This window comes from Vitis riparia, chromosome 14, assembly GCF_004353265.1.
Source record: "Vitis riparia cultivar Riparia Gloire de Montpellier isolate 1030 chromosome 14, EGFV_Vit.rip_1.0, whole genome shotgun sequence".
NCBI classification, from domain to species: Eukaryota; Viridiplantae; Streptophyta; class Magnoliopsida; order Vitales; family Vitaceae; genus Vitis; species Vitis riparia.
Window position 1 is genome coordinate 20,460,465 of NC_048444.1, and position 24,249 is coordinate 20,484,713.

General features: G+C 32.8%; 1 protein-coding gene across 1 annotated transcript; it reads left to right on the forward strand.

Moving 5' to 3' along the window:
* Positions 1–5,999: 5,999 nt before the first annotated feature.
* Positions 6,000–14,800, forward strand: LOC117930261 (GRF1-interacting factor 1-like). The gene is made up of 3 exons (XM_034850828.1): positions 6,000–6,106; positions 13,438–13,522; positions 14,133–14,800. Exons 2-3 carry the CDS (start codon positions 13,466–13,468, stop codon positions 14,559–14,561), a joined length of 486 nt encoding a protein of 161 aa, XP_034706719.1. The 5' UTR covers positions 6,000–6,106; positions 13,438–13,465; the 3' UTR covers positions 14,562–14,800.
* Positions 14,801–24,249: the final 9,449 nt, after the last annotated feature.

The following is a 24,249-nucleotide window of genomic DNA, read 5'->3' on the forward strand; positions in this document are numbered from 1 at the left end:
TTCCACAATGAGAGAAATCTTTTTCTTTATTTCCATTTAAAAACAAAAGTATCACTTTTTCCTACTAACTGAGCTGGGAAGTGCTTTGTTTTAATAAATTAATTTTTTAGGCTCTTATGTTTACAATTTTCATAACAAAGCATTTTCCTTCCATTAATGAAAAAGACAAAAAAAGTGGCCTTTCCATGGATATTGTTTCGTTCATTGTCTTACGTAACATTTGAATCTACATGTTGGCACTTGGCAATACCTATCAAAAAAAAAAAAAAACATGTTGGCACTTGGCTATGTATTGGCAACTCATTCCAATTATTAGATGAGAATAGATGAAGTTCATTTGTTGATATCCTAAGAATGCTCTTAATTTAAGCAAGTGTCATGGAGGTGGATTCATCTAAATGCAATAAACTGAAATACACAATGAAGTTGATTCAGATCCTGTGCTACTCAATAGACACAATTTAATTTGTCATGGAATTTCCAGTCCCCATGAATGAATGCGTATACCATCAAACTCAAGCAGCACCTGCAGTTTCATGGCTTAAGCTTGATAGTTTATATAAGATTGTCCCTAGACTCTGGCATGGCTGATGAGGCATGTGTATGATGAGCCAAATAGATTTGAAAGTAAAAGTAGCCTGAGTTACAACTGTAAGCAAAGGTGTTTCTTGGTCTTGTTTGGTGAGATTCTGAGGCTTTTTGGAGGGATCAAATGCTGACCTTGTGAACTGATTTGGACCTTCCACTGGTCGAACGCTATTGTCAATTTTTTAATTTTTTTTCTTCATTACCATATGAAAATTTAGTGAAAACATAAATTAAATCTTCATTGCCTTGTGAATTACCTTTTAACAACCTAAACTTCTTTCTACTTCCAGTGATGGATGAACACGTTTGCTAATGTGAAAATGGTCTTCTACCTCTTCGTCTTTGTTCCTTTCCTAGGCTGGGACAACAATGGTTATTCCTCAGTTCCATGAGTTTGAATTGTGTACCACGAATAGAATAAGTATTCTTACCTGTCAACTAGTCTTCTCAAGACTCATGGTAGCCTTCTCTCCTGCTACCAGTTGGCCTACCAGGAATGTTGGATCATTTCTCAGGTGACAATTTAAGTAAAATAGTTTCATACTTTTTAATTCATAAAGTTAAGGCCAGATAGTCAGGATAAATTTGGTAGTTCTGGTTCTTCTAGTCAAGGATTTAAATGTGTTAAAAAGATTTTGGATTGTCAAATGTATATTAGATGTTGCAAAATCTATGAATAGAAGATTAGGTCATACCAATTACCCTTCCCATCTAAGACATACCAATCAGGATGATTTCATGATTTTAGATCATTTGATTCTGTAAAAAAGCTCATCTGCTTTCAACCCTACACCATGCTGTGGGCCACATGCATGGTTAAGAGTGCTTAGGACTTATGTTTTAGGTCTAATCTTAGATATGATATACTTTCTAAAAGATAAAACTAGAATTATAATTAATTTGATAAACATCTAGAATCATTAACATTTCTAAAAAGGTTTCATTTGGTATGCTTGTCCATAGTTTTCTGTATGTGACATTTATATCTGCCTCAAAGTTCAGTGAAGCTTGATGGAATTTTTTATGTTTTGTTATATCTGCAGTGGAAGCCTCACTTATACCCTTGTGTGATCCTAGCAATAGTAATCCACAGTTAGGCGGTTGTAAAATTGTCTTTTCTACTTTCCCTCAAATCACTTCCCTGTGTGTAAGCTCCCAAATCTCATCCAGATCCAAAATATTGTGTCTCAAGGAAAAATTTTGTCAATTTTAAAGCTGCAGTTTATCAAACAGAATCTCAAGCTACCAAGGAGATATCATATATGTCTGATCTTCTCCTCTATTTCTCTCCTAGACAGCAATAATTGAAAATTTTGTGAATATATGGATGTGAAGGACATGTTTCTCGTCCTTATTCAGCTTCTTTCCAACCCTTTTTCAGCGCTCTTTGGTAGCTCTTTCCTCTTGTTGTTTCCTCTATTTGAGGAAATGGATATTATGTAATATTTTAGTGCTAATTCATATGGTACTTTTTATTGATTGATTTCTATATATGCTAGTTGGCATAAATTTGGACCGTTTCCATTTTTTTTTTTCAAAGGCAGCATCAATTTTTGACTCTAAATAATGCACTGTTGTCTCTATTAACACTTCCTGAAATTTTATTAGATATTGTGATACTAATTTTTGTCAACTTTTTCCAATTCAATCACTATCAAGAAATTGTCATTCCTCTCGTGCTATCTCCATGCTTGAGATCCTGATACCTCTTTAAATATGAGATTTAAGTCTTTTCCTTGGTCCTAATTAATAAGCAGGCTATAGCAATTGATTGGGTCTTGTAAAATAAGTTAACATAAAAGTGCATATCTTAAACTAACACTGCCTTTTTGCGAAGCCTCAATCATCGCTATGCATGATTCAATTCACCCTTTGATTCCTTGTACATGCTGAGAATAACTGTAAATGCTACTACAGTTTAGGTGTGATGAATGACCTAGCATTGAAATAGGCATTTCTCTACTGTTACCTCATGTTTCCTGGAGGCTATCTTTTAGAGAAGTTTGAGCCATAGTAGGTGTTTCCTTTAAAAGACTAATTGAGGCTTATGCTCTGATGCTCACCTCTAGATGAGATACTATTAATTACCCGGAGGCTGTAGCCTCACAACTGGGTAATTGAGGCTTAAGCTTTAACACCCTGTTGAGGCTTAGGCATCAACACCCTGTTGAGGCTTAGGCATCAACACCCTGTTGCGACTGACAGCATTGAGGCTATAGCCTTGAGGCTGTTAAGACTTAAGCCTCAAATATGCAATGAATTTTAACAGGTGTTGAGCTTTTGTGGGCCTTTGGTATATCTTTTATAAAAGACTTAATGTAAGACCTTCTATTTTTAACTGATTTTAAGCTTTTATTCTATAGCTCTTGGGTCTTGGTTCTAGGATTTGGGTAAACTTTTTATGAAATAAGGGCTTAGTTAGCCCACCTTTGAAAAAAAAAGGAAAAGTTCAGAATAAGAAATAGAGGAGTTGTTAGCTGTTGTAGTGGATTGATTAATATGTAATCTTTGTCTTACTATTGATATAAAACAATAACAGATATTAAATTAAAAACTATTGAAAATGATAAAAAAATTAATTTTCTTTCTATGAATTTTATGGTTTTCTTATTGTTTATTTTATGTGGTTTTATAAGTATTTTTCTGATTTTTTGAGGGCTTTTTTTCTTTTTTTGGGTTTTGTTTCTTTAAGTTGAGGCTCTTATGCCTTGTTCTGTCTCAAGACTTACGCTTTACCTCATTTGGGCAAAATGTGTGGAAGATGTCTTTAGCCTTTTAAAACATTGCTTGGAAGTGGAAGTTGATAAAGGTATCATTCACTAATGATTATAGCATTTTATGAAAATCAGGATACTTCTTTTTTTTTATATAAGTAAAAGACATAAAATTGTATTGAAAAGAGCCACCAAAACAGCGACTCAAAATCAGGATACTAATATGCAAACAGGGAAAATAGTCGATTTTCCCCGATATATCATCTGGTCAATGGGTCAAATGCGCTACAGTGAAGTCAAAGCTACAGTCTCCCCAAAGAGCCGCCAAAACAGCAATTTTCCCTGATATATCACCTGGTCAACGGGTCAAATGCGCTACAGTGAAGTCAAAGCTACAGTGCCCCCAAAATGGCCATTCTCCTGCTGATGAGGGGAATCGAACCCCAAACCAAAAGGTTTGGGGTTCACACCAATTACCATCCAGGCAAACTTGCCCTTGTTAAATAATATGGACTAAACCTATATATAGTTAAACTCATTATATAAAGAAAATATTAAAAAATATTTTAAAGAGCAAATTAATTATAATTATTTTATAATTGAATGCAAAATTTTCTTTTAATTGATTACCAAAAATATAAAAATTATAGAATTTTATTGATAGTGTTTTTAATATCATTAATAATTAATTAAATATTAAAAATTGTACATATATCATAATTTATTTTATATTATTTAATATAATTGAATTAAATGGATCATAATTTTAATATTAATATATATTTTAAAATTATACATATTATAATCAAATATCATAATATTAGATGTAATTTAATAATAAATGTACACTTATAAAATTCATATTTTTATCGATGCATACAATATTATTATCAAATATGATAAATCATATTATACATATATCAAATTATTTAATAAAACAACTTAAAAGTATCATTATACTTCTAATTATATTTTTATGAAGTTTTTTTTTTTTTATATTTTTATAAATTTTTGTCAATTTTAAACTTATCGATATTTTTTTCCAAAATATCTCTCGATATATTTCCGATATATCCAATATATCCGTAAAATCGAAGTATTGATATATCCGTGATTACCGATATTTTCATCCTTGTATGCAAAACAATTTAACTACACCAATTTGTTTGATGAAACATCCAACTTCTTGGGGGATTAGTATTCCTTTTCTCTTTAAATACATTTAAAAATATTATCGTGTCAAAATGCAAGGTTAAATGCATTATTGTAAAATCCATCAATGTTGTGGTTAAATGCATTTTTGTGAAATTCATAACTATTCAGATAAACATGAGAAAATTGACATGAACGGTTTCATTCTTCTTCACTTAGCAAAGTGAGCTATGTAGGTCAACAATTTCTGGTGGTTTTATTGGGAAAAGAACCAATATTTCTGTTCCAAAGGGATAGACTACTCTGGTACATGTCTTTCTGAATGAAGTTCTGTTGAAAACTCATCTTATTAGAGTGATACGTTGTAACACAATCCAGCCACTTGCATGTGTTGCTGTAGTTTGTGAGGAATTATTGAGTTCATCCAGTTATGAAATCAATTCTGATGCTTTGATCCTTTACTGCTTGTTTGATATTGTTGGTGGAGTTCCATCAGGGTTTTCTTAGAGTCCTTTTGAAGTGCCTTGGCCTGGGCTTTGTCATGTGTAAATTGTTTCATTGTGGTTTACCACTTCATATCTTTGTAACTTGGTTGCATAATTGAAGTTAATAACTAGAATCTATCCCTCTATCCATATTCTGCAAAATTAAACTAATTAGCTGCATAACAAAATAAGGAACTTCATTTTTTAACAGTTCTGGGAATAAAATTAACCAACTAGGGACATCTACTCAATGAATGATTCTGGCTAATATGTTAGAAATGCTGCTGTGTGGTTTGGGCAGTCCCTTGCTTCAAGATCTTAAGGTGGCTGATAAGACTGCTAACTCACTAATGCTTTTCCTAATCCACCATTTTATCTATTGAAAAATATGATTAAGATAATTTTCTTTTTCAGGTATGGCAGGACAATAGCAATTAGATTACTTACAAAATAGAATAGCTAGTGGCTGATGTGCTTCTTCTCTTTGTTGAAAAACAATTGTTGGAAACACCTTGTGTCCTCTTTCTTAGGAAAAAGTTCCTCCAAGTTGATGGACAATTGGCCTTCTTTTGTAAATTTTATGTTATTTTTCAGGCAAAACGCTCTGAAAATTTCCCATCAAATTTTCCATAGCAGCTGAGCATAAGCAATAAAACATGTTATAGAATTTACATTTTTTGTAATTTCATATACCTTAGTCCATGCCTTAACTTCAATAGTTTAAACACTCAGGTCATTATTCTACTCAGGTAAATCATTCAATTTTACTAAGGGATTTGTGAGTTTACATGTTTTGCACTATTAATTTAAGATTTCCAGTTTTAATATTTTGTTAACATGGAGAAGAAAAAAAAATTAGCTTTATTGCTGCATTTGTATGATTGATGTTTTGGGGATTTTTCAGTTAGTTCTACTAGTCACATCTTTCCTCTAAAGATAAATATCTGTCTAAATCTTTTCTGCCACATAACACCCATTTAATCCATTATTAACTCTACCATTGTATAGATCTTCTAGCCTCATTTTAATTTTTTTTAATATTGGCTTGCAATTTTATTTTGTTTATTTATTTATTTATTTTTGGGTGTAGTATCTTGATGAAAACAAGTCATTGATTCTGAAGATTGTTGAGAGCCAGAATTCAGGAAAATTGACTGAATGTGCAGAGTAAGTATGTCTTCTTGGTTTTCATTTCCTTGTATGTTATAGTTTACTTACCTCAAAAAAGATTGTAGCTTTGCATAAATAATCAATCTTTTTCTCTTGGCTTGCAATTTTTCAGTGGCACAATGTCAAGTAGGCTCCAATATTGTATTACCCTGTCTTTTGATTTGAATCTTCCTTGCGAATTCTCTGGTCAAAGGCATGACTATTGGTGAAGTAGCAGACTTGATATAGCCTGAAAAAATAACAAAGAAACAAACTTGTAACCACATTATTTATGCTTTCAAAGAGAGGGAAGTTGTCCTCTTAATCTTTCTCCTAAGATATAAAGTATGACCCTAGACCTACACTACTATCCTTGTTGATTTAAGATTTGGATCCCTATGGCTCCCATTGATCCAGGATTTCCATATTCTCCTAAAAAATCCCTCCCACCCACCATGTTTATAAAAGAAAAAAAAAATATAATTAAAAAATAAAGGACCAATAACACATAGCTGTCTAGCATCAGGCACAAAGCATTTTGACATGGTAACATCCACAAGTAATTATAAAGTCTCCAACAACTCAAGTCCCCATTGTAATCAAGAAGAAAATATCCCAAATACAACTACTTTAAACCATAGAATCCAGGTACAAGAACACAGTTAAATATCCTGAGATTCTATTCCATCAATTCTTGCTCAAGCTATCTATGCTTGAAAGGTGTTCAACAAAGGATTAAACTGGAAAGGCTCATAAGAGAGTAGTAATATAGTGCATAAATAAATAGAATCAAGTGTTTAAATTAAAATTTGAATGTCAGGAAATATCCTTCTTGAGATTATAACATATCAAAATGTTCAAAACATGCAATGTATTTCATGTAAGAAATTCTTGATTTTAGAAAAATAAGAATCATATACATATTAAATTTGAAAATATGCAAATTATTGCTCTGATTTATGATGATGCCAAAGTTGAGGTGTAAGCTAGCTTTATCATATTGCAGCTGGAGCCAACAATACTAGTACTAGTAGCCTTCATCTTAACTTTGTTGAGGCTGGGATCTAATTCATCGTATCTCCCATTAAAGGGACATGGAGGTCAACCAAGGCCCTAACTAACTGGAGTTTAGAAAGCAGTTTTTAGATAGAACATGCTTGGTTTTAAACATTTCATTTGATAATTTCATTTCTTTTCAAAGTGTCTTCTACAAAAATATTACGAATCATGTAACTCACTTGATCCAAGTAAAATGAATGAGGATTCATATCAAATTACTTTGGTTCTTTATGGCCTTCATTCAAAGGAGGTTTTTAGGCGTAGCTTCAATGCCACTTTCCTGGCTCTCATTCCTAAGAAGGGAGGGGTGGATGAAATTAAGGATTTTAAGATAAAATCTGGTGGGTATATCTATAAGCTTGTTACTAAGGTGCTGGAAAATAGGATAAAGAGGATGCTTAGGAAGGTGGTGTCAATTTTTCAAAATGTCTTTGTGGGAGGTAGGCAGATCCTTAATGCAGCTTTGATTGCTAATGTGATGGTTGATTCAAGGAAGAGAAGCTCTAGGGTTGGGTCATTTTGCAAATTGGATATAGAAGAGGCTTACGAACATGTGGATTGGAATTTTCTCCTTTTGTTGATGGAAAAAATGGGTTTTGGTGTTAAATGGAGAAATTGGAGTCGGTTTTGTGTCTCTTTTGTAAGGATGGCTGTTTTATTTAATGGTTCCATTAGAGTTCTTCCAGACTGTAAGAGGCTTGCACCAGGGTAATCCTCTCTCATCTTATCTTTTTATGTTAGTTACGGAAGCTTTGAGTTGTCTAATCTCGAGGATTGAGTAGTGAGGGTTTATACATGGCTTCAAGGCTGGGGATAGTTGGGAAGAAGGTTTCCAGGTCTCCTACCTCCTATTTGGGGATGATATTCTTCTTTTTGTGAGCCCATTTTGAATCAACTAAGATAATGAAGGTGGATTATTTTTGGCTTTGAGGTCATGTCAAGTTTGAAAAGTAACCTTCAAAAGAATGTGCTCATTCTAGTGGGGGATATGGAGGAAGTGGATAGTTTGGCTTCTTTGCTTAGGTGCAAGGTTGGGCGTTTCTCACTTCTTATCTCCGTTTGCCCTTGGGAGTAACTCACAAGTTGTGGGATGTTGTTGAGGAAAGATTTAGTAGAAGATTGGCCTCTTGGAAGAAACAGTACTTGTCTAAGGGTGATAGTTCAACACTAATTAAGAGTACCCTCTTGAGCTAACCGATCTACTTTATGTCATTTGCTATTTCTAAGAAGGAGAAACATATTAGGAAAGAGTCAAAGAGATTTTATGTGGAAATCCTTGGAAAGGCAACAAGATGCACTTAGTGAGTTGGTTTAAAGTTTGGAGGTCTGGGTATTAGAAGATTGGAGATTCTCGATTGAGTCTTACTTGGAAAATGGTTACAGTGGTTTGCTCAAACTGGTTATGGAGGTTTTCTCTTGAGCGGGGGAGCTTATGGGTGAAGATCATTAAAGGGAAATTTAGGGAAATGGAAGGTGAGTGGATCTCTTGTGAGGTGAGGGAGTATTTTGTTATGAGTATATTGAAAGACATTAAAAAAGGTTGGAAGGATTTTAGCCACATAATAGTCATTTAGGTTAAAAATGGTGGAAGAACAAAATTTTAGAGGGACAATTGGGTGGGGGAGATCAATCTGAAAGAAGCTTTTCCTCTACTGTTTAGCTTAGCTTGTTATAAGAATGTCACAATTGCAAACCTATGGGAAGGAGGCAAAGGTTAGTGGTTGTTGCAGTTTAGAAGATCTTTCCATGATTAGGAAATGGAGGGGGTCTCCCAATTTATGAAGCTTATTTATATAACAAAAGTCCAAGATGTAGGAGAAGATATCTTGATTTGGAAAGAGGTTAGGAAGGGCTTTTTTAGTGTAAAGTGGTACTACAATTCTTTGTGTGTTGAATCTAGAGTGGAGTTCCTTGTTAAGGAAATATGGGGTTCTCATGCTCCTTGGAGATCTTGTTTTTGCACTTAGGAAGTTGTTTAGGGAAAGATTTTAGCTATTGACATGTTAATGAAGATGGGGGATCAATGGCTAAAAGATGTGATCTTTGCAAAGAGAGAGCAAAGTTTGGTAATCATCATATCTTGATTCATTGTGAGAGGACAAAGAGGTTATGGATGTTATATATATGTATATGATTTCAATTTTGGTTTGAAATGGGTATTTCTAGCGCTTTTGAGGAATTTGCTTCTTGAGTAGAAATTTATGGGATTGGATAAGAAGAGATGCCACATTTGATAGATGGCTACCCTATATTTATTTGATTACATTTGGAGAGAGCATAATTGAGGAATCTTTAATGGTAGGGCTCTTAGATTACAGGTTGAAGGAGAACCTCATTAGAGCTTGAGGTGGTCATAATGAAATATTCCCCATTTTGGTACCATGATCATCATTATCAGATATTGACATGAGCCACTCATCTAGAAAGATACCCTTGATAGCCGTGTTATCACCTACATGAACCATTCGTTTAGATTGATACACATGGATGCCTTGTTTGCGATAACATGACCATGCAAGCCCAAAGAGCATCTTTTCTATTATGGGTAGTTGTCAATCAATCCAACGAGAAGACGACACATGGAAAATTTATGAAATATAAATGTTTGGGAATATTCTAGAAGGGGATTAATTGGAAATTCAGTGTACTTACAAAAGCCCTCTTAGAATGAACAAATGTTTCACTAGATTTGGAAGTTTTGTCAATGCTTGGCTTCTTAGATAGTCTTGGCTATGGGTAGCTGTGATTTTATTTTTTTTGGCTATTTTTGGTTGTTACCTATTGGTTCTTTGTTTGATTTTTTTATGTATACTTTCTATATACATGGAGCATGCCTTCTTTTTTTTGGTGCTCTTTTAATAGATTTACTCTGTTTGCTTATAAAAAACAAAATATCAATTTGCTTTCAAAATTAGAGGAAAAAGATGATGCATTATTCTCCTCTTGAATATGAACAAATAAAGGCTAAAAAATAAGGAAAATTAAAAAAGGATTAAAATCTACCAATGGAAAGATTAAACAAATCAGATAAACTTTAATTGTCCTTGGATTAATTTAAATTTTATTTCTTGTCACTTAATATGTTCATCTAAGGTCTAAAGTCTTTAGTAGTGGTCATTGAAATCTAAATCCAATGTTTTGGAGTTAAGAGAACAAAGCGGAACAAAAATTTTCTCTTTCTGATTGATTGAATGGGACGATCAAGCTTTTTGTTGGCGAATGGATCCACATGTAGGCTCGGGGATCAGGTTAGGCCTTTTCAACTTAATTGATTCATTCAAACTCTTTCCCATCTTTGTTTTCCATCGCTGCCTCTAAAGATGCTTGGGTTTGGGATGTGTGGGAGGACTCAAATGGGGTAGGGCCTTGAGACCCTTGCTTCCTAAGGCAATTTCATGATTGGGAGTTGAAAAGGTCAAGACTCTCCTCAAAAGGCTTCAAGAGGGATCAATTATGAGAATTGGTGGGGACATGTTGTGGTTTGGAAAGATTCCAAAAAAGGGAAGTTTTCTTATTTTGCTTATTTTGGTGTATTTGGGGAGAGTGCAACCAAAGGATCTTCAAAGATGAAGAATTGTCGGACCAAAGGCTGAGGGTTCTCTTTTTTAGATCCCTTGTGGAGTGGTCCAAACAGTTGTTGAATTTGGAGATCCCCTTTCATCTGATTTTTCTGTTGTCTCTTTATTGTGACTAGTTTTGCTTTTTTCTAGGTTTCTTCTTTCTTTTTTGGTGCTTGGGTTGTTTTTTTGTGTATACTACTTGTATACGTTGGGTGCACCCCTTTTTTTGGCAATTCTTAATACAAGCTTTTGTCTATCAAAAAAAAAAAAGGGAAGTTTTTAGTCAAAGCTTTCCAAAATTGGAAGACATGTTTGGCAATTGCTCTTCGTGTGTTCTGAAATTGGTGTTTTTAGAGAACAACTTGAAGTTGTTTTCTACACTATTTACGGAGAAAAAAATATGGAGAACAATGAAGCCATTAGTGTGATGTGAAGATTTGAAAATTGAAAAGATGAGACTTGTTTCTAAAAAAATAGGGAGAAAGGGAGGGATTTTTGGTTGTGTTTCTATGAGTGAGACGAAGAAGAAGGGATAGTCTTTGATGGCTCTGATTACTTTTTCAATGGGGTTAAGACCTATAGACGGTGGTAGATCTAAGGAGTGGGATGATGGATGTGGGAGGACTCCTAGGTTTTCTCGCTCGGATGGGTCTCTTTTATGGTTTATCAAATGAAAGGAGAACTTGCGCGAAGTGAATGAGCCACATGGACAATAGGATTGGGTGCCTGATGGTGTAAATTTTTTTTGAGATGAACAAAAATATGAATTGAAGATAAAGGTAGAAATGACAGAAGATAAAAATAAAATTTATTTTCATTTTGCAAAGCAGTGTTACTGGGTTTCCATATTAAAAAGAAAAAAAGAAAAAATGTCTTCACTTTCTCATTTGGCTCATTCTCTAGAGAAATTAAGGGTTTGTTTGGTAACTATTTTTTAAAACAGTTTTTTGTTACGAAAAAATAGGAAAACATGTTTGACAATAAAAAAACAAAAAACAGTTTTTTGTTCTTAAAAACAAAAAATAGTGTTTTAGATGATATATTTTAGTTGTTTTCTCTTGTTTTGTGAGGGCCGTCTTAAAAAAATAATTATACAAATATGAAGAATGATTAAAAATTAAGTACTACGTTTAAAAGTTATTTTTAAAACATATTTAAAAACATAGAAAACAAGTTAAAAATATTTTATGTTCCCAAACAAACATTTGTTCTCCAAAAAATCCTAATTGTTTTTGAAAACAATTATCAAAGAGGGCCTAAAACGGTTTCCTCGATCTGCCTTGTGCATTTCACATGTCCTTGCCTGTAAAGCTTCTCGCCTGTGCAAAAGAAGGAAATAAACTTAAGCTAGATATATGAAGCATTGATTTCTTTTGTTATAATCACAGCTGTTAACTTATCTTAATTATAACCGGAAATTCCTCTCTTGTGTGTATTTTGTGGATTAGATCTGCCTACTCTTTGGGTCTTTTTGTCTCACACAAGTAGTAATTGAGAGCAACTGTGCCTTTTCAGTCCTCATGTCCAATTTTATATTTCACATAATTTGTAAGATTTTTGTTACTCGAGTTCTCTTAGTAAAGCTTCTCATTCTCTCAGGTCCCATGAATGATCTATACTCTATGGATGATGATGCTTGTGTGCATTGTGGGTTCGTGATATTATCTAAAGAGTTTTGTTGTAAATTTTGTTGTTCTTTATAGGCTGTGAAGAAAACATGACAAAGAAAGAAGCTTTGGAGTTTTTTATATTGTGCTCTTAGATTTCCAAACAGGGAATTCATGAACTTTCTTTAATAAAAACTCACTTCTAAATTCAGGGGAGAAAAATACACAGAATGATACTGGCAAGCATCAGCTCAATGTTGTTTGTCATCATTGAACAATCTAGATGCAAAAGAGGAAATTCAGTTCTTAAAAAAAATTTCATTATTGAAGACAGATTAAATAATAATCTTCACCTATATTAGGCTCCTATCTCCTTAATAAACTAGGATGTAATATAGAGCAATCTTCAAATACTGAGATCTATTCAACTTTCCCCTTTTCCTTACCAAATAGTTAAGCACTCAAATTAATTACCCAAAGAAAGTCTGAAATTGAAATTAAAAAAAAAAAAAAAACACTGAAAACAAATCAAATTAATAAGTGAAAAAAAAAAAAAAGTTTCAGGGTTGGTGATATATAAATATATCGTGTCGCTAATTGTTTCATCATTTGGATCATAGGACCTAATAATTTTGATCAAATGACACTCATAATACTCTTTTGAGAGATTGTTTTTTATCTGTTGATGCTTGCTTCCTCAAACATGAGTTCTAATTGGTGTTGTACAGGTGCATCCAAGACTAGTTCCCAATCTGTCCGCATTTTGGATTAATTCATGTGTGGTGCAAATTTTCTTATGCCTTACTGCATTTGTGTTTCCTTTAAATCTGATGGTGGTCTTATTTTTAACTTCTAGGCAACACACCATGTATGATCTATCAATTTGCACATTGGCTAAAAAATGAAACAAAATAGTAGCTTTATGAATATAATTGAAATAGTGGAAATTCTATATATAAAACTTTCGAGATTTATGATTTTCAGAACTGCATTAAAAATATGGACTGCTTGTACTATTGCTTAGAGGCCCACCTGCCTAACTTTCCTGCAGATTGGGACAGAATTTAAAATGCATAGGTTGAACCTATTAGAAGAGTTGCTGAACTTTCTTACCTTTTTTCAGGAACCAGGCAAGACTACAGAGAAACCTCATGTACCTGGCTGCAATTGCTGATTCTCAACCCCAACCACCCACCATGCATGCTCAGGTACGTATTTCATTTCCGGAATGTAAACTTGTATATTTAATGATGGCTGTTTGCCGCATGGTTAGTGAAAGGATGATCAACCATATCAACTCAAATTTTATTTACAATTTTTTCATGTTCAAAACTGCCCTGGATGGATTTTCTAGTTTCCTCTGCACTTATGGACTGGATCATGGAGATTACACTGCTGGAAATTGTTTTTCAAACCATTTTGATAAACTTTTGTTCTCCTCTTTGCTAACATGTGAATCTGTTTCAGTGCAATTTTGAGTGAACGTTGGTAATCAAATTTTATTTCTTTTTATAATTTAATCATTTAAAAGCTTTTCATGATGATTCGCATGGATTTTATCTTTACTCCCAAATTGCTCATAATTCCATATTGTTCTGAGTAGTTCTGAAGAACAACTCATGCTTCCTTTTAATATCAACTGCTTGTCCACTGTCGTACATTTCACTATTCCAAAGTTATTCCTGAAATATGTGGTGGGTTTGTTCTGTCTTATTAATGACTCGGTTCTTATTTTGTCACCTGACTGGTTCCTAAATCATTGATGCTACTGTGCTCAAAACTATGAAATCCCTAAAACAATCCATTACTACCCTGCAGTTCCCTCCTAGTGGCATTGTTCAGCCAGGAGCTCACTACATGCAGCACCAACAAGCTCAACAAATGACACCACAGTCGCTCCTGGCTGCACGCTCCTCCATGCTGTACACCCAACAACCATTTTCGGCCCTGCAACAACAACAAGCCATCCATAGCCAGCTTGGCATGGGCTCTGGTGGAAGTGCAGGACTTCACATGCTGCAAAGCGAGGGGAGTAATCCAGGAGGCAATGGAACACTGGGGACTGGTGGGTTTCCTGATTTCAGCCGTGGAACTTCTGGAGAAGGCCTGCAGGCTGCAGGCAGGGGAATGGCTGGTGGGAGCAAGCAAGATATGGGAAATGCGGAAGGGCGAGGAGGAAACTCAGGAGGTCAGGGTGGGGATGGAGGTGAGACTCTTTACTTGAAAGCTGCTGAAGATGGGAATTGAGAGATAAGAAATGAAGCTAGTTGTCTGTTAACATCTGAACCTAGAAGAGTTTAGTAGGAAAAGACCAACTGATAAAAATGATGCTTGAACAACTTATGTGATGCAAAACAAGGTGGACACTTACCCTTTAGACCTTGGGTTTGATGTTTTTTTAAGTCGTGAGACAAATGCATCTTGTGGTAGTGCATCATGTAAATTGTAGGTTATATCCTTATGTGCCTTGATTTTTGTTCAGCTGATTCCTTATGTGCCAAAGTTATCAAAAAATGCCAAGGAAAGGCAATCAATCGACCGATTGGCCGGTCGCCTAGTCGACTGGCCTAGGTATATATATAGAAACTACAAGAGATGGGTGATGCTATATTTTCTGACCAAATAAAACTAATGGTTTTCATAGTATAAATTACATTGCAGGTTGGGTAACTTGTTTAGATGTTTGAGTAGGGCTTTTGTTAGGGGGAGGGGTTTTCTCCGATTCAATCAAACCCTAACAGGTTAGTGAAAAATTTTCTTCTTAATTTTGATGAAACTCCACGTTTAGATGAATTTTTAATCTCTGTCCCTAATGATTAGATCATATATCATCTCCTTTGTTAGTCCATGTTATAACTTATGAACCATGGATGCCAATCTTAACAACTCTTCATAAGACAACTTGGATTTAAGCATGGCCTCAAAAAGAATGATCCTACCCTTTTCATCAACTTAAATCAAGTTTAAATTTGATCTGCCAATCCAATATTTAGGCATAAATCCCCTTTACTATAACTTTATATGGATTATGCCTAAAGAAATTATTGTTCAATATGAAATTTTTGTAAGACTCGTATCCATAAGTTGCGTGCCATATAATGACAGTATTAACTTACAGAAAAGTTATCAATAATATATGAGTTGGGCAGAGCCTCGAAACCTGTGTGTGTAAGCTCATGGGTTGAGAAAGGTTGGCTTAGAGAGCATCAAGTAGGAATGGCAACGGGATAGGTCATCCCATTCCGTCTTGTTTATTCAAAACAATTCTTATCCCTATCCCATTTAAAAAATCAAATAGGACGGGGCGGGATGAGTATGATAAATTTTCATATTCGTCTCGTTTAATTTTTTTTGAATTTTTTTAAATTACTTTTAAAATTTTTAATTAAATTATTATATTTTTTATAACTTATTTTATTAAAAATATTTTATTATTATCTATATATTAAAAATAGTAAAATAAAAATTAAATTAAATTAATTTTATATATAATTGGGTCGGGGCGGGGCAGGGCAATACCCAAACCAGTCCTGGGTTTTTAAAAAAAAAAAATCTTAAACCCATTTATTAAAATTGAACCCCGTCCTAAGGGTAAATCGGGTATCTGAAAAAACATGTCCCACTGCCATCCCTACATCTAAGCGTCGCACATACGCAAAAAGTTGAGACCTAGAGGCCTAGATTTGTGTGTATGACGATAGCTTTACAAATGATGAGATTTGTTCTCACCTCCGTCATCCTAGTGTTTGGAACTATTTTTAATTTGCATAATATTTAAATACTATTTTTGTCCCCATATGGTATATATCATTGATGTCTAAATAAAAAAAACAAAAAAAAAAACAACGCTTGCCGTATCAAATCCCTTGATTACAAGATTGGGGAGAAAAGCAAACAGTAGGAGCTAAAGCAGATAAGTTGAAGCAAAGCAACATCAGAAATGCAAATAAAAGATCAGAATCAGATCATGCAAAAACACAAGGAAATTGAAATCCGGGGAAGCCATCCGAAGCTTCTCTCCAAATGAAACCTTGATCCAACATGGGGGTGGGGCTGATGGGATTGATGGCTGAAGTTGAATGAGCTGCATCATCAACATTAATTATTAACAGCACTCCATGCATCCATGCTTTGAGGGTTGGAGTTACACCCAGTGAGCTCCTGAACGATTGCTCGAAACTCGGAAGCGCTGCTAGCTTTCACCTTCATTGGGCTCGAAATGTATGTTACCTTGATACCCTTTTTCTTACCCCTGCTGCCTCTGTGGCTCCTGGGCTGGTTCTGAGGGTTTCCCATTTCCATAGATGTGGCTCTAGTGGCTCTACTTTGGCATACAAGGAGTCTCTGCTCTGGAATTTATATACTTGAACAGTGGTGGCCTTCCAAGAAACAATGCAAGGGAAGAAAAAGACAAACATGGAGAAAATTAGAAAGGAAGATGAGATGAAGCGTCTGCATCCTAGGAACTTAGGACTAAATTTCTATAATGTCTGCGTGACCCCACGGTCCCCACCTATATATATATATATATATATATATATATGCATGTGGTCCAGGTTGAAAGCTTCATTTAATCATAATATTGAAAATCAAAGTGATTTCTTACTGTTCACTTCAAAATCTGTGGTAAACAATCGTCTCTAGTCTTAGCAGCCTATCCCCACCACTCATCTTTGCGCGGATGATAATGGCCAAAGCCATGTCACTCCATTCTGCTTTAGACAAAGTCTCTGGAAGTAACCAGGAAATTTGAAATAGAAAATAATTTTAATCCTACAAAATATCAAATCATGTACAACTTTTGAATTCTATATCACCAAAGTTATCCATCTTGACCAATCTTTATTTTCTTATTTTATTTTTACTGTAAATGCAACTCGATTAGATTGATTGAATTGATGGTTAACTTAAACCTAATCAATCTGAGTTTAACCAGATCTAAACTTCAACTCATAAACTCAACCTAAGTTTAACCTAACCTCACTTATCTAAATTTAGGTTGAGTTCGGATTGGTTAGGTTACGCTTGAATTGGTTAAATTGATCCTATCACATCATTCAAAATCTATTTGTAATATGTTTTAAAAAACTTTTTTTACATATATATTTATATAAAAATTTAAATAGTAAATAAAACAAAATGTTAAAGATAACAAAAAAAAATTATATATTTTTCTAGAAGAATTTAAAATATATGATATAATATAATTTCATATTTAAAAAAAAATAAACAAAAAATGAGTATTAATATAGGATGATATATCTTGTAAAAACATTAAATCGAGTTTGAATTAGACTCGAGTTATTCAGATCTTGATTTGTGCTTAAGTTAAATTGAACTTGGTTTAAAAAAATCTAATTCAAACCTAACTTTATTTTTGAAAATGATTATCTAAATCTGCCTAAACATTAAATTGGGTTGGACCAGCCTACCTAAATTACACATCTAATTTTTAATATGTTCTTCACACGTCACATGTTGATGTGACATGGAATAGAAGCATTCAATGTGAAACCAAAATATATTTTTGGGTATCATATAAAATTAACATGTGACATTTATCTTGTAATTAATTCCAATAATATGGACGTAGTGGAAAATTGGAAATCAAGAAAATTCAAATTAGAGAGGGTATGGACTCCAAGTCAATGAAGTTGCAGCTTCACTAAAAAAGTAAAAACTAAAAAGCACGCGCTAGAAGCTACAGTGGTCAAGGGTCCTGGGTCCAAGCTGTCCCCGTCACTTTCTCTAGAAAATGGTGACTGGAAATTGGTAACTAACAAACACAAACATCACTGAGGCCAGCAAGTGCCCACCAACTATGAAGAAGAATCCCAGAAAATTAGATATAGAAAAAGTTCTCTCTTTATGCATATAACCTTTCTAGGCAGCTCTAGACTGTATATTATATTAGACTACCATCCAAATTTTATAATTATATAACTTAGTGTCGGTAAACATTTGAATACACTTCTTATTTTTTATTTTGAAAATAAAAATTAATAATTAATTTTATATAAAATACAAAACTTTGGTTATAAAACAAAAATAATTTTAAAATTAATGTCAGTGATTTTAAAATAATTCTATACTTTTTGTATATGTTCAAATTTATATAGAAGTTTTTTATTTTAAAAATAAAAGAAAAAAAATCGAGCCACTGTATTCAAAGGATTGTTTAGATTTATTTTTATTTTTTGTTTTTTTGTTTTTAAAAAAAGAAAATAAAAGTAACTTTTATATAAAATATATAAATTTTTAAAGGCTTCATAGATTTAGGTAATTTAATAAAGACTGTAATGCACCACCTCCTAATTAGAGGGATGATTTATCCTAGATGTTGGGATAAGTTTCTGCTTCTATACTTCATTCATTTTATATATATTGAGAGGATATTAAGTATGTGTTGAAATTAATATGAGACTTTAACTTCTAGGTGAATCCTAAAATGGTCATATATCCCTATAAATTAGATCATTATCAACGAAGGTCAATAGCAATAAACATTTTTAATAGAGACATCATGAAATCTCATGGATTGAGACAGTGTGTTCATTTAAATAATTCAAAAGTATATATAATTTATTAAAATAATTAAGGTATTTAGGTATTAAAAAACTTCTTGCTGTAAGTATGTACTTTTTATATAGAAGTTTCTAATTTTAAAAATAAAAAAGAATATATTTGGACAAAGCCTTGCCATCGGTTTTGGATATAGAAAATAATAATAATTTTTATAAAATATATAAAACTCTTAAAGACCAACATAAAAAATGTAAAATTTTTAACATCTGATTAAAATAATTAAGGTATTAAAATATTTTTACTATTAAAAAAAATGTACAAGAAAATAAAAAATAAGTTTAAAGGTAATAAGTTATTTTATATACTATTTTAAACTTTTTTTTTACTTATTTAACATTTTTATATAAAAATTAAATAATTTAAAAATATAATTTTTTTAATAATTTTAATTATATTTAACTTTTTTTTAATTAATTTTTATAATACAATCAAATGCGATAAAATTATATTTTTTTAACTTTTTTTTTTCCTTCCCCGTTACTTTCGAGGAACCAAGTATGACCGATTATTGCATGGATTCAATATCAAAAAAAGATTAAAGGAAGAGGGAAAAAAAAATGACATGATTTTTAAATTATTAAAAAAGGACAAGTCAGAAGTCGGCACCAAACAAACAGGCTGAGATGAGCTGCTGCCACGCCACGGTGCCACCAAAGGAGACTGATAGCCTTTTTGAGAGATTTTTTTTTTTTGCCCCCTGAAAATACGTGAAAAAATAGAAAATAAAATTTTTAATTAATAAATTATTTTGATATATTATTATATATTTATTTCACTATAAAAGTTAAATAAGCTAAAAATATATAATTTTTTAAACTAATTTTTATTATTTTTATGATAAAATCAAACATGAAAAAAATTATTATCATATTTTACTTTAATTCTAACTCTTTCTCTCATCTATGCAAAACCTAAAAGAAAACTTTTTGTTTTTTGTTTTTATTTTTTTTGTTTTTGTTTTTAAGGTGTTTTTAGTATTTGGGAACATGAATAGAAATAGAATAAGAAACAAAGTAAAAAAAAAATTGGGGAATCATAATCCTAATAAGAGTGAGATTTAGGTGATGTTTGGTAACTGTTATTAGAAATAGTTTTTTAGATCAATTTTTTAAAACTATTGTTGTACGATGTTTTGTAAAATAAAAATCTATTTGGGAACTTAAAATATTTTTAACATATCTTTAATATTTTAAAAAATAATTTTTATGTCTATTTTTAATCATTATATATATTTGTATAATTTTTTTAAATAGTTAAAAAATAGATTAAAACAATTAAAAATTATTTTTTGAAAACATCTTGTTTTTTGTTTTTGAGAATAGAAAATAAAAAATAGTTTTCTAATTATTTAATCGTATTTTTTAGTTTTTTTATTTTAAAAAATAAAAAATTATTCTTGAAAACAATTACCAAACACATCGTTAGTTTTCATATTAATACATTTTTTATCCTCGTTTTCATTATAAAAAATAATTCTAACATATTGATAAATAAAAATAAAATTAATTTTTTATTTAACACCTATAAATATTTGTTTTAATTGAACATAAGTCCATAATCAATAGGAGGATTTGAAGAGTTAAATTAGAGGCATTTGGAAAGGTGAATGGATAAGTGGATATTGGTAGTCAAAATTAATTTAATATGAAGTATAAATTATATTATTATTTAGATTTGAATGTCAATCACTTTCTTTTGAATGTTGGTGTTCAAAAGGCTTCCAGTCTATTGAGTGGTGCTGGGCTTCTAGTAGATCTACAGAAATTTCAAAGTTTCAATTAGAAAAAAAAAGTCATTAAGATGTGATTGATTGCTTGTAATAAAAGAAATATCTACATAAGAAATTATTTTTAAGTAATATCCTTTTTTTCTTTTTTTCTTTTTTTGAAAATGTTTAGTGGGAAAAAATTTATCTCTTGAAGGGATAATATTGATTAAAATGATAAATTTGCACTTGACTTGACTAATTAAATTATCATTATTATTAAAAGCAGCCCAAAGGCTTAATAAATTCAAATTAATGAAATAAATTGCTCATTGCCTTTGAGATATTTTTTTAGTCCGTGCTCATATGAGATATTGTAAGGAGATATTTTTATAAGTCCAACATAAAGTCAAAGGTCTATTCTTTTGTTGAATGGAAGAGAAATAAATTTGGTTGGGAAGATTATCTAGAAGAATATTTTTGTTGAATGGAAGAGAAATAAATTTGGTTGGGAAGAATTTGGTTGGGAAGATTATCTAGAAGAATATTTTTGTTGAATGGAAGAGAAATAAATTTGGTTGGGAAGATTATCTAGAAGAATATTTTTGTGTTGGGAAGATTATCTAGAAGAATATTTTTAAAATAGAAACAATCTTGGGAAACTTATGTTTTGAGCGGTTGATCCCAAAATAATAGAGATTTTAAACTCCAATTTTTCCAATTTCAAGAAACGTATATTAATGTGAAAAATTATTATATCTTTATGCACTTTGTGCTGAATGGGATTTTTATACCTAATATGACCTTCCTTATCCTCCAGGTCAGTTTCCATATCTGAAAAGGTAAGAAAAAAAAAAAAAACCTATCTCCCACCCGACAGAAAAACAAACAAATTGCTTTATCTCCCATGGACACTGAACCTTGAAACTAAATCTTAATCTTCCTTGTTATCCTCTTATTTTGGAAAACCAAAACACCCTAACCTTTTTTATCTTCCTCTCATCTAGGAAAACCGAAAAACCCCTAACATTTTCCTCTCATTACAAAACCTCTCTGCCTCATTTTGCTCTGATTTCGAAAACCCAAAAAGCCCTAACCAATTACTCTCATTCGGAAAAATGAAAACCCAGTGTTGGCGACGACTCCTATCTCACCCTCCGAAAAAGCAAATGAGGTTAGGCTTTCAAGGATTTGGGTTTTCAAGATGAAGAGAAAGATGAGGCAGGGTTAGGGTTCCAGGAACAAATGGAGTTTTGGGTTTCTGTTGAGAGAGTTGGCGTCGGGGTGAAAAATGTGACTTTTTTTTTTTTTTTGGAGGGTGGGGGGGCTTTTAAGGTTTTTTGGGTATTCAGATGTGGAGGTTGAGCTGGACAAATGAGGAGGGCATTTTGGGAATGAAAGCACACCTCGGTGCAGAGTGCATGGAATTGCCAATATTTTTTACATCAACGCAGATTTCTTGATTTTCCCAAAGTCGGGGATTGAAAATCCTAATATTTTGGGATCAACAACCCATAACCAAGTTTTCCCAAGAATGGAAAACTTATGTTTTGAGCGGTTGATCCCAAAATAATAGAGATTTTAAACTCCAATTTTTCCAATTTCAAGAAACGTATATTAATGTGAAAAATTATTAGATCTTTATGCACTTTGTGCTGAATGGGATTTTTATACCTAATATGCCCTTCCTTATCCTCCAGGTCAGTTTCCATATCTGAAAAGGTAAGAAAAAAAAAAAAAAAAACTATCTCCCACCCGACACCCTACCAGAACAGAAAAACAAACAAATTACTTTATCTCCCATGGATACTGAACCTTGAAACTAAACCGTAATCTTCCTTGTTATCCTCTTATTTTGGAAAACTAAAACACCCTAACCTTTTTTATCTTCCTCTCATTTAGGAAAACCGAAAACCCCTAACATTTTCCTCTCATTACAAAACCTGTTTGCCTCATTTTGCTCTGATTCCGAAAACCCAAAAAGCCCTAACCTATTACTCACATTCGGAAAAAATGAAAATCCAGTGTTGGCGACGACTCCTATCTCACCCTCTGAAAACGCAAATGAGGTTAGGCTTTCAAGGATTTGGGTTTTCAAGATCAAGAGAAAGACGAGGCAGAAGTTAGGTTTCCAAAATTTTAGGGTTCTAGGAACAAATGGAGTTTTGGGTTTTCGTTGAGAGAGTTGGTGTCGGGGTGAAAATTGTGAGACGTTTTTTTTTTTTTGTTTTTTTTTTAGGGTGGGGGGACTTTTAAGGTTTTTTGGGTATTCAGATGTGGAGGCTGAGTTGGACGAATGGGGAGGGCATTTTGGGAATGAAAGCACACCTCAGTGCAGAGTGCATGGAATTACCAATATTTTTTACATCAACGCAGATTTCTTGATTTTCCCACAGTCGGGGGTTGAAAATCCTAACATTTTGGGATCAACAGCCCATAACCAAGTTTTCCCAAGAATGGGAAACTTATGTTTTGACCGGTTGATCCCAAAATAATAGAGATTTTAAACTCCAATTTTTCCAATTTCAAGAAACGTATATTAATGTGAAAAATTATTAGATTTTTATGCATTTTGTGTTGAATGGGATTTTTATACCTAATATGCCCTTCATTATCCTCCAGGTCAGTTTCCATATGTGAAAAGGCAAGAAAAAAAAAAAAAAACTATCTCCCACCTGACACCCTACCAGAATAGAAAAGCAAACAAATTGCTTCATCTCCCATGGACACTAAACCTTGAAACTAAACCGTAATCTTCCTTGTTATCCTCTTATTTTGGAAAACCAAAACACCCTAACCTTTTCTATCTTCTTCTCATCTAGGAAAACCAAAAACCCCTAAAATTTTACTCTCATTACAAAACCTCTCTGCCTCATTTTGCTCTTATTCTGAAAACCCAAAAGGTCCTAACCTATTACTCTCATTTGAAAAAATGAAAATCCAGTGTTGGCGACGACTCCTATCTCACCCTCTGAAAAGGCAAATGAGGTTAGGCTTTCAAGGATTTGGGTTTTTAAGATGAAGAGAAAGACAAGACAGAGGTTAGGGTTCTAGGAACAAATGGAGTTTTGGGTTTCCGTTGAGAGAGTTGGCGTCGGGGTGAAAAATGTGACACTTCTACTTTTTTTTTTTTTTTTTTTTTGGAGGGTGGGGGGGCTTTTAAGGTTTTTTAGGTATTCAGATGTGGAGGCTGAGCTGGACGAATGGGGAGGGCATTTTGGGAATGAAAGCACACCTCGGTGTAGAGTGCATGGAATTGCCAATATTTTTGACATCAACGTAGATTTCTTGATTTTCCCAAAGTCGGGGGTTGAAAATCCTAATATTTTGGGATCAACAGCCCATAACCAAGTTTTCCCAAGAATGGGAAACTTATGTTTTGAGTGGTTGATCACAAAATAATAGAGATTTTAAACTCCAATTTTTCCAATTTCAAGAAACGTATATTAATGTGAAAAATTATTAGATCTTTATGCACTTTGTGCTGAATAGGATTTTTATACCTAATATGCCCTTCCTTATCCTCTAGGTCAGTTTCCATATGTGAAAAGGCAAGGAAAAAAAAACTAACTCCCACCCGACACCCTACCAGAATAGAAAAGCAAACAAATTGCTTTATCTCCCATGGACATTGAACCTTGAAAC

What these genes read in the sequence shown, in the direction of transcription:
- LOC117930261 (XM_034850828.1), top strand. Translation starts at nt 13,466, where the DNA reads ATGTACCTGGCTGCAATTGCTGATTCTCAACCCCAACCACCCACCATG. An exon ending in CACCCACCATGCATGCTCAG is followed by an intron (nt 13,523 to 14,132) that starts GTACGTATTTCA and finishes ACTACCCTGCAG; the next exon opens with TTCCCTCCTAGTGGCATTGT.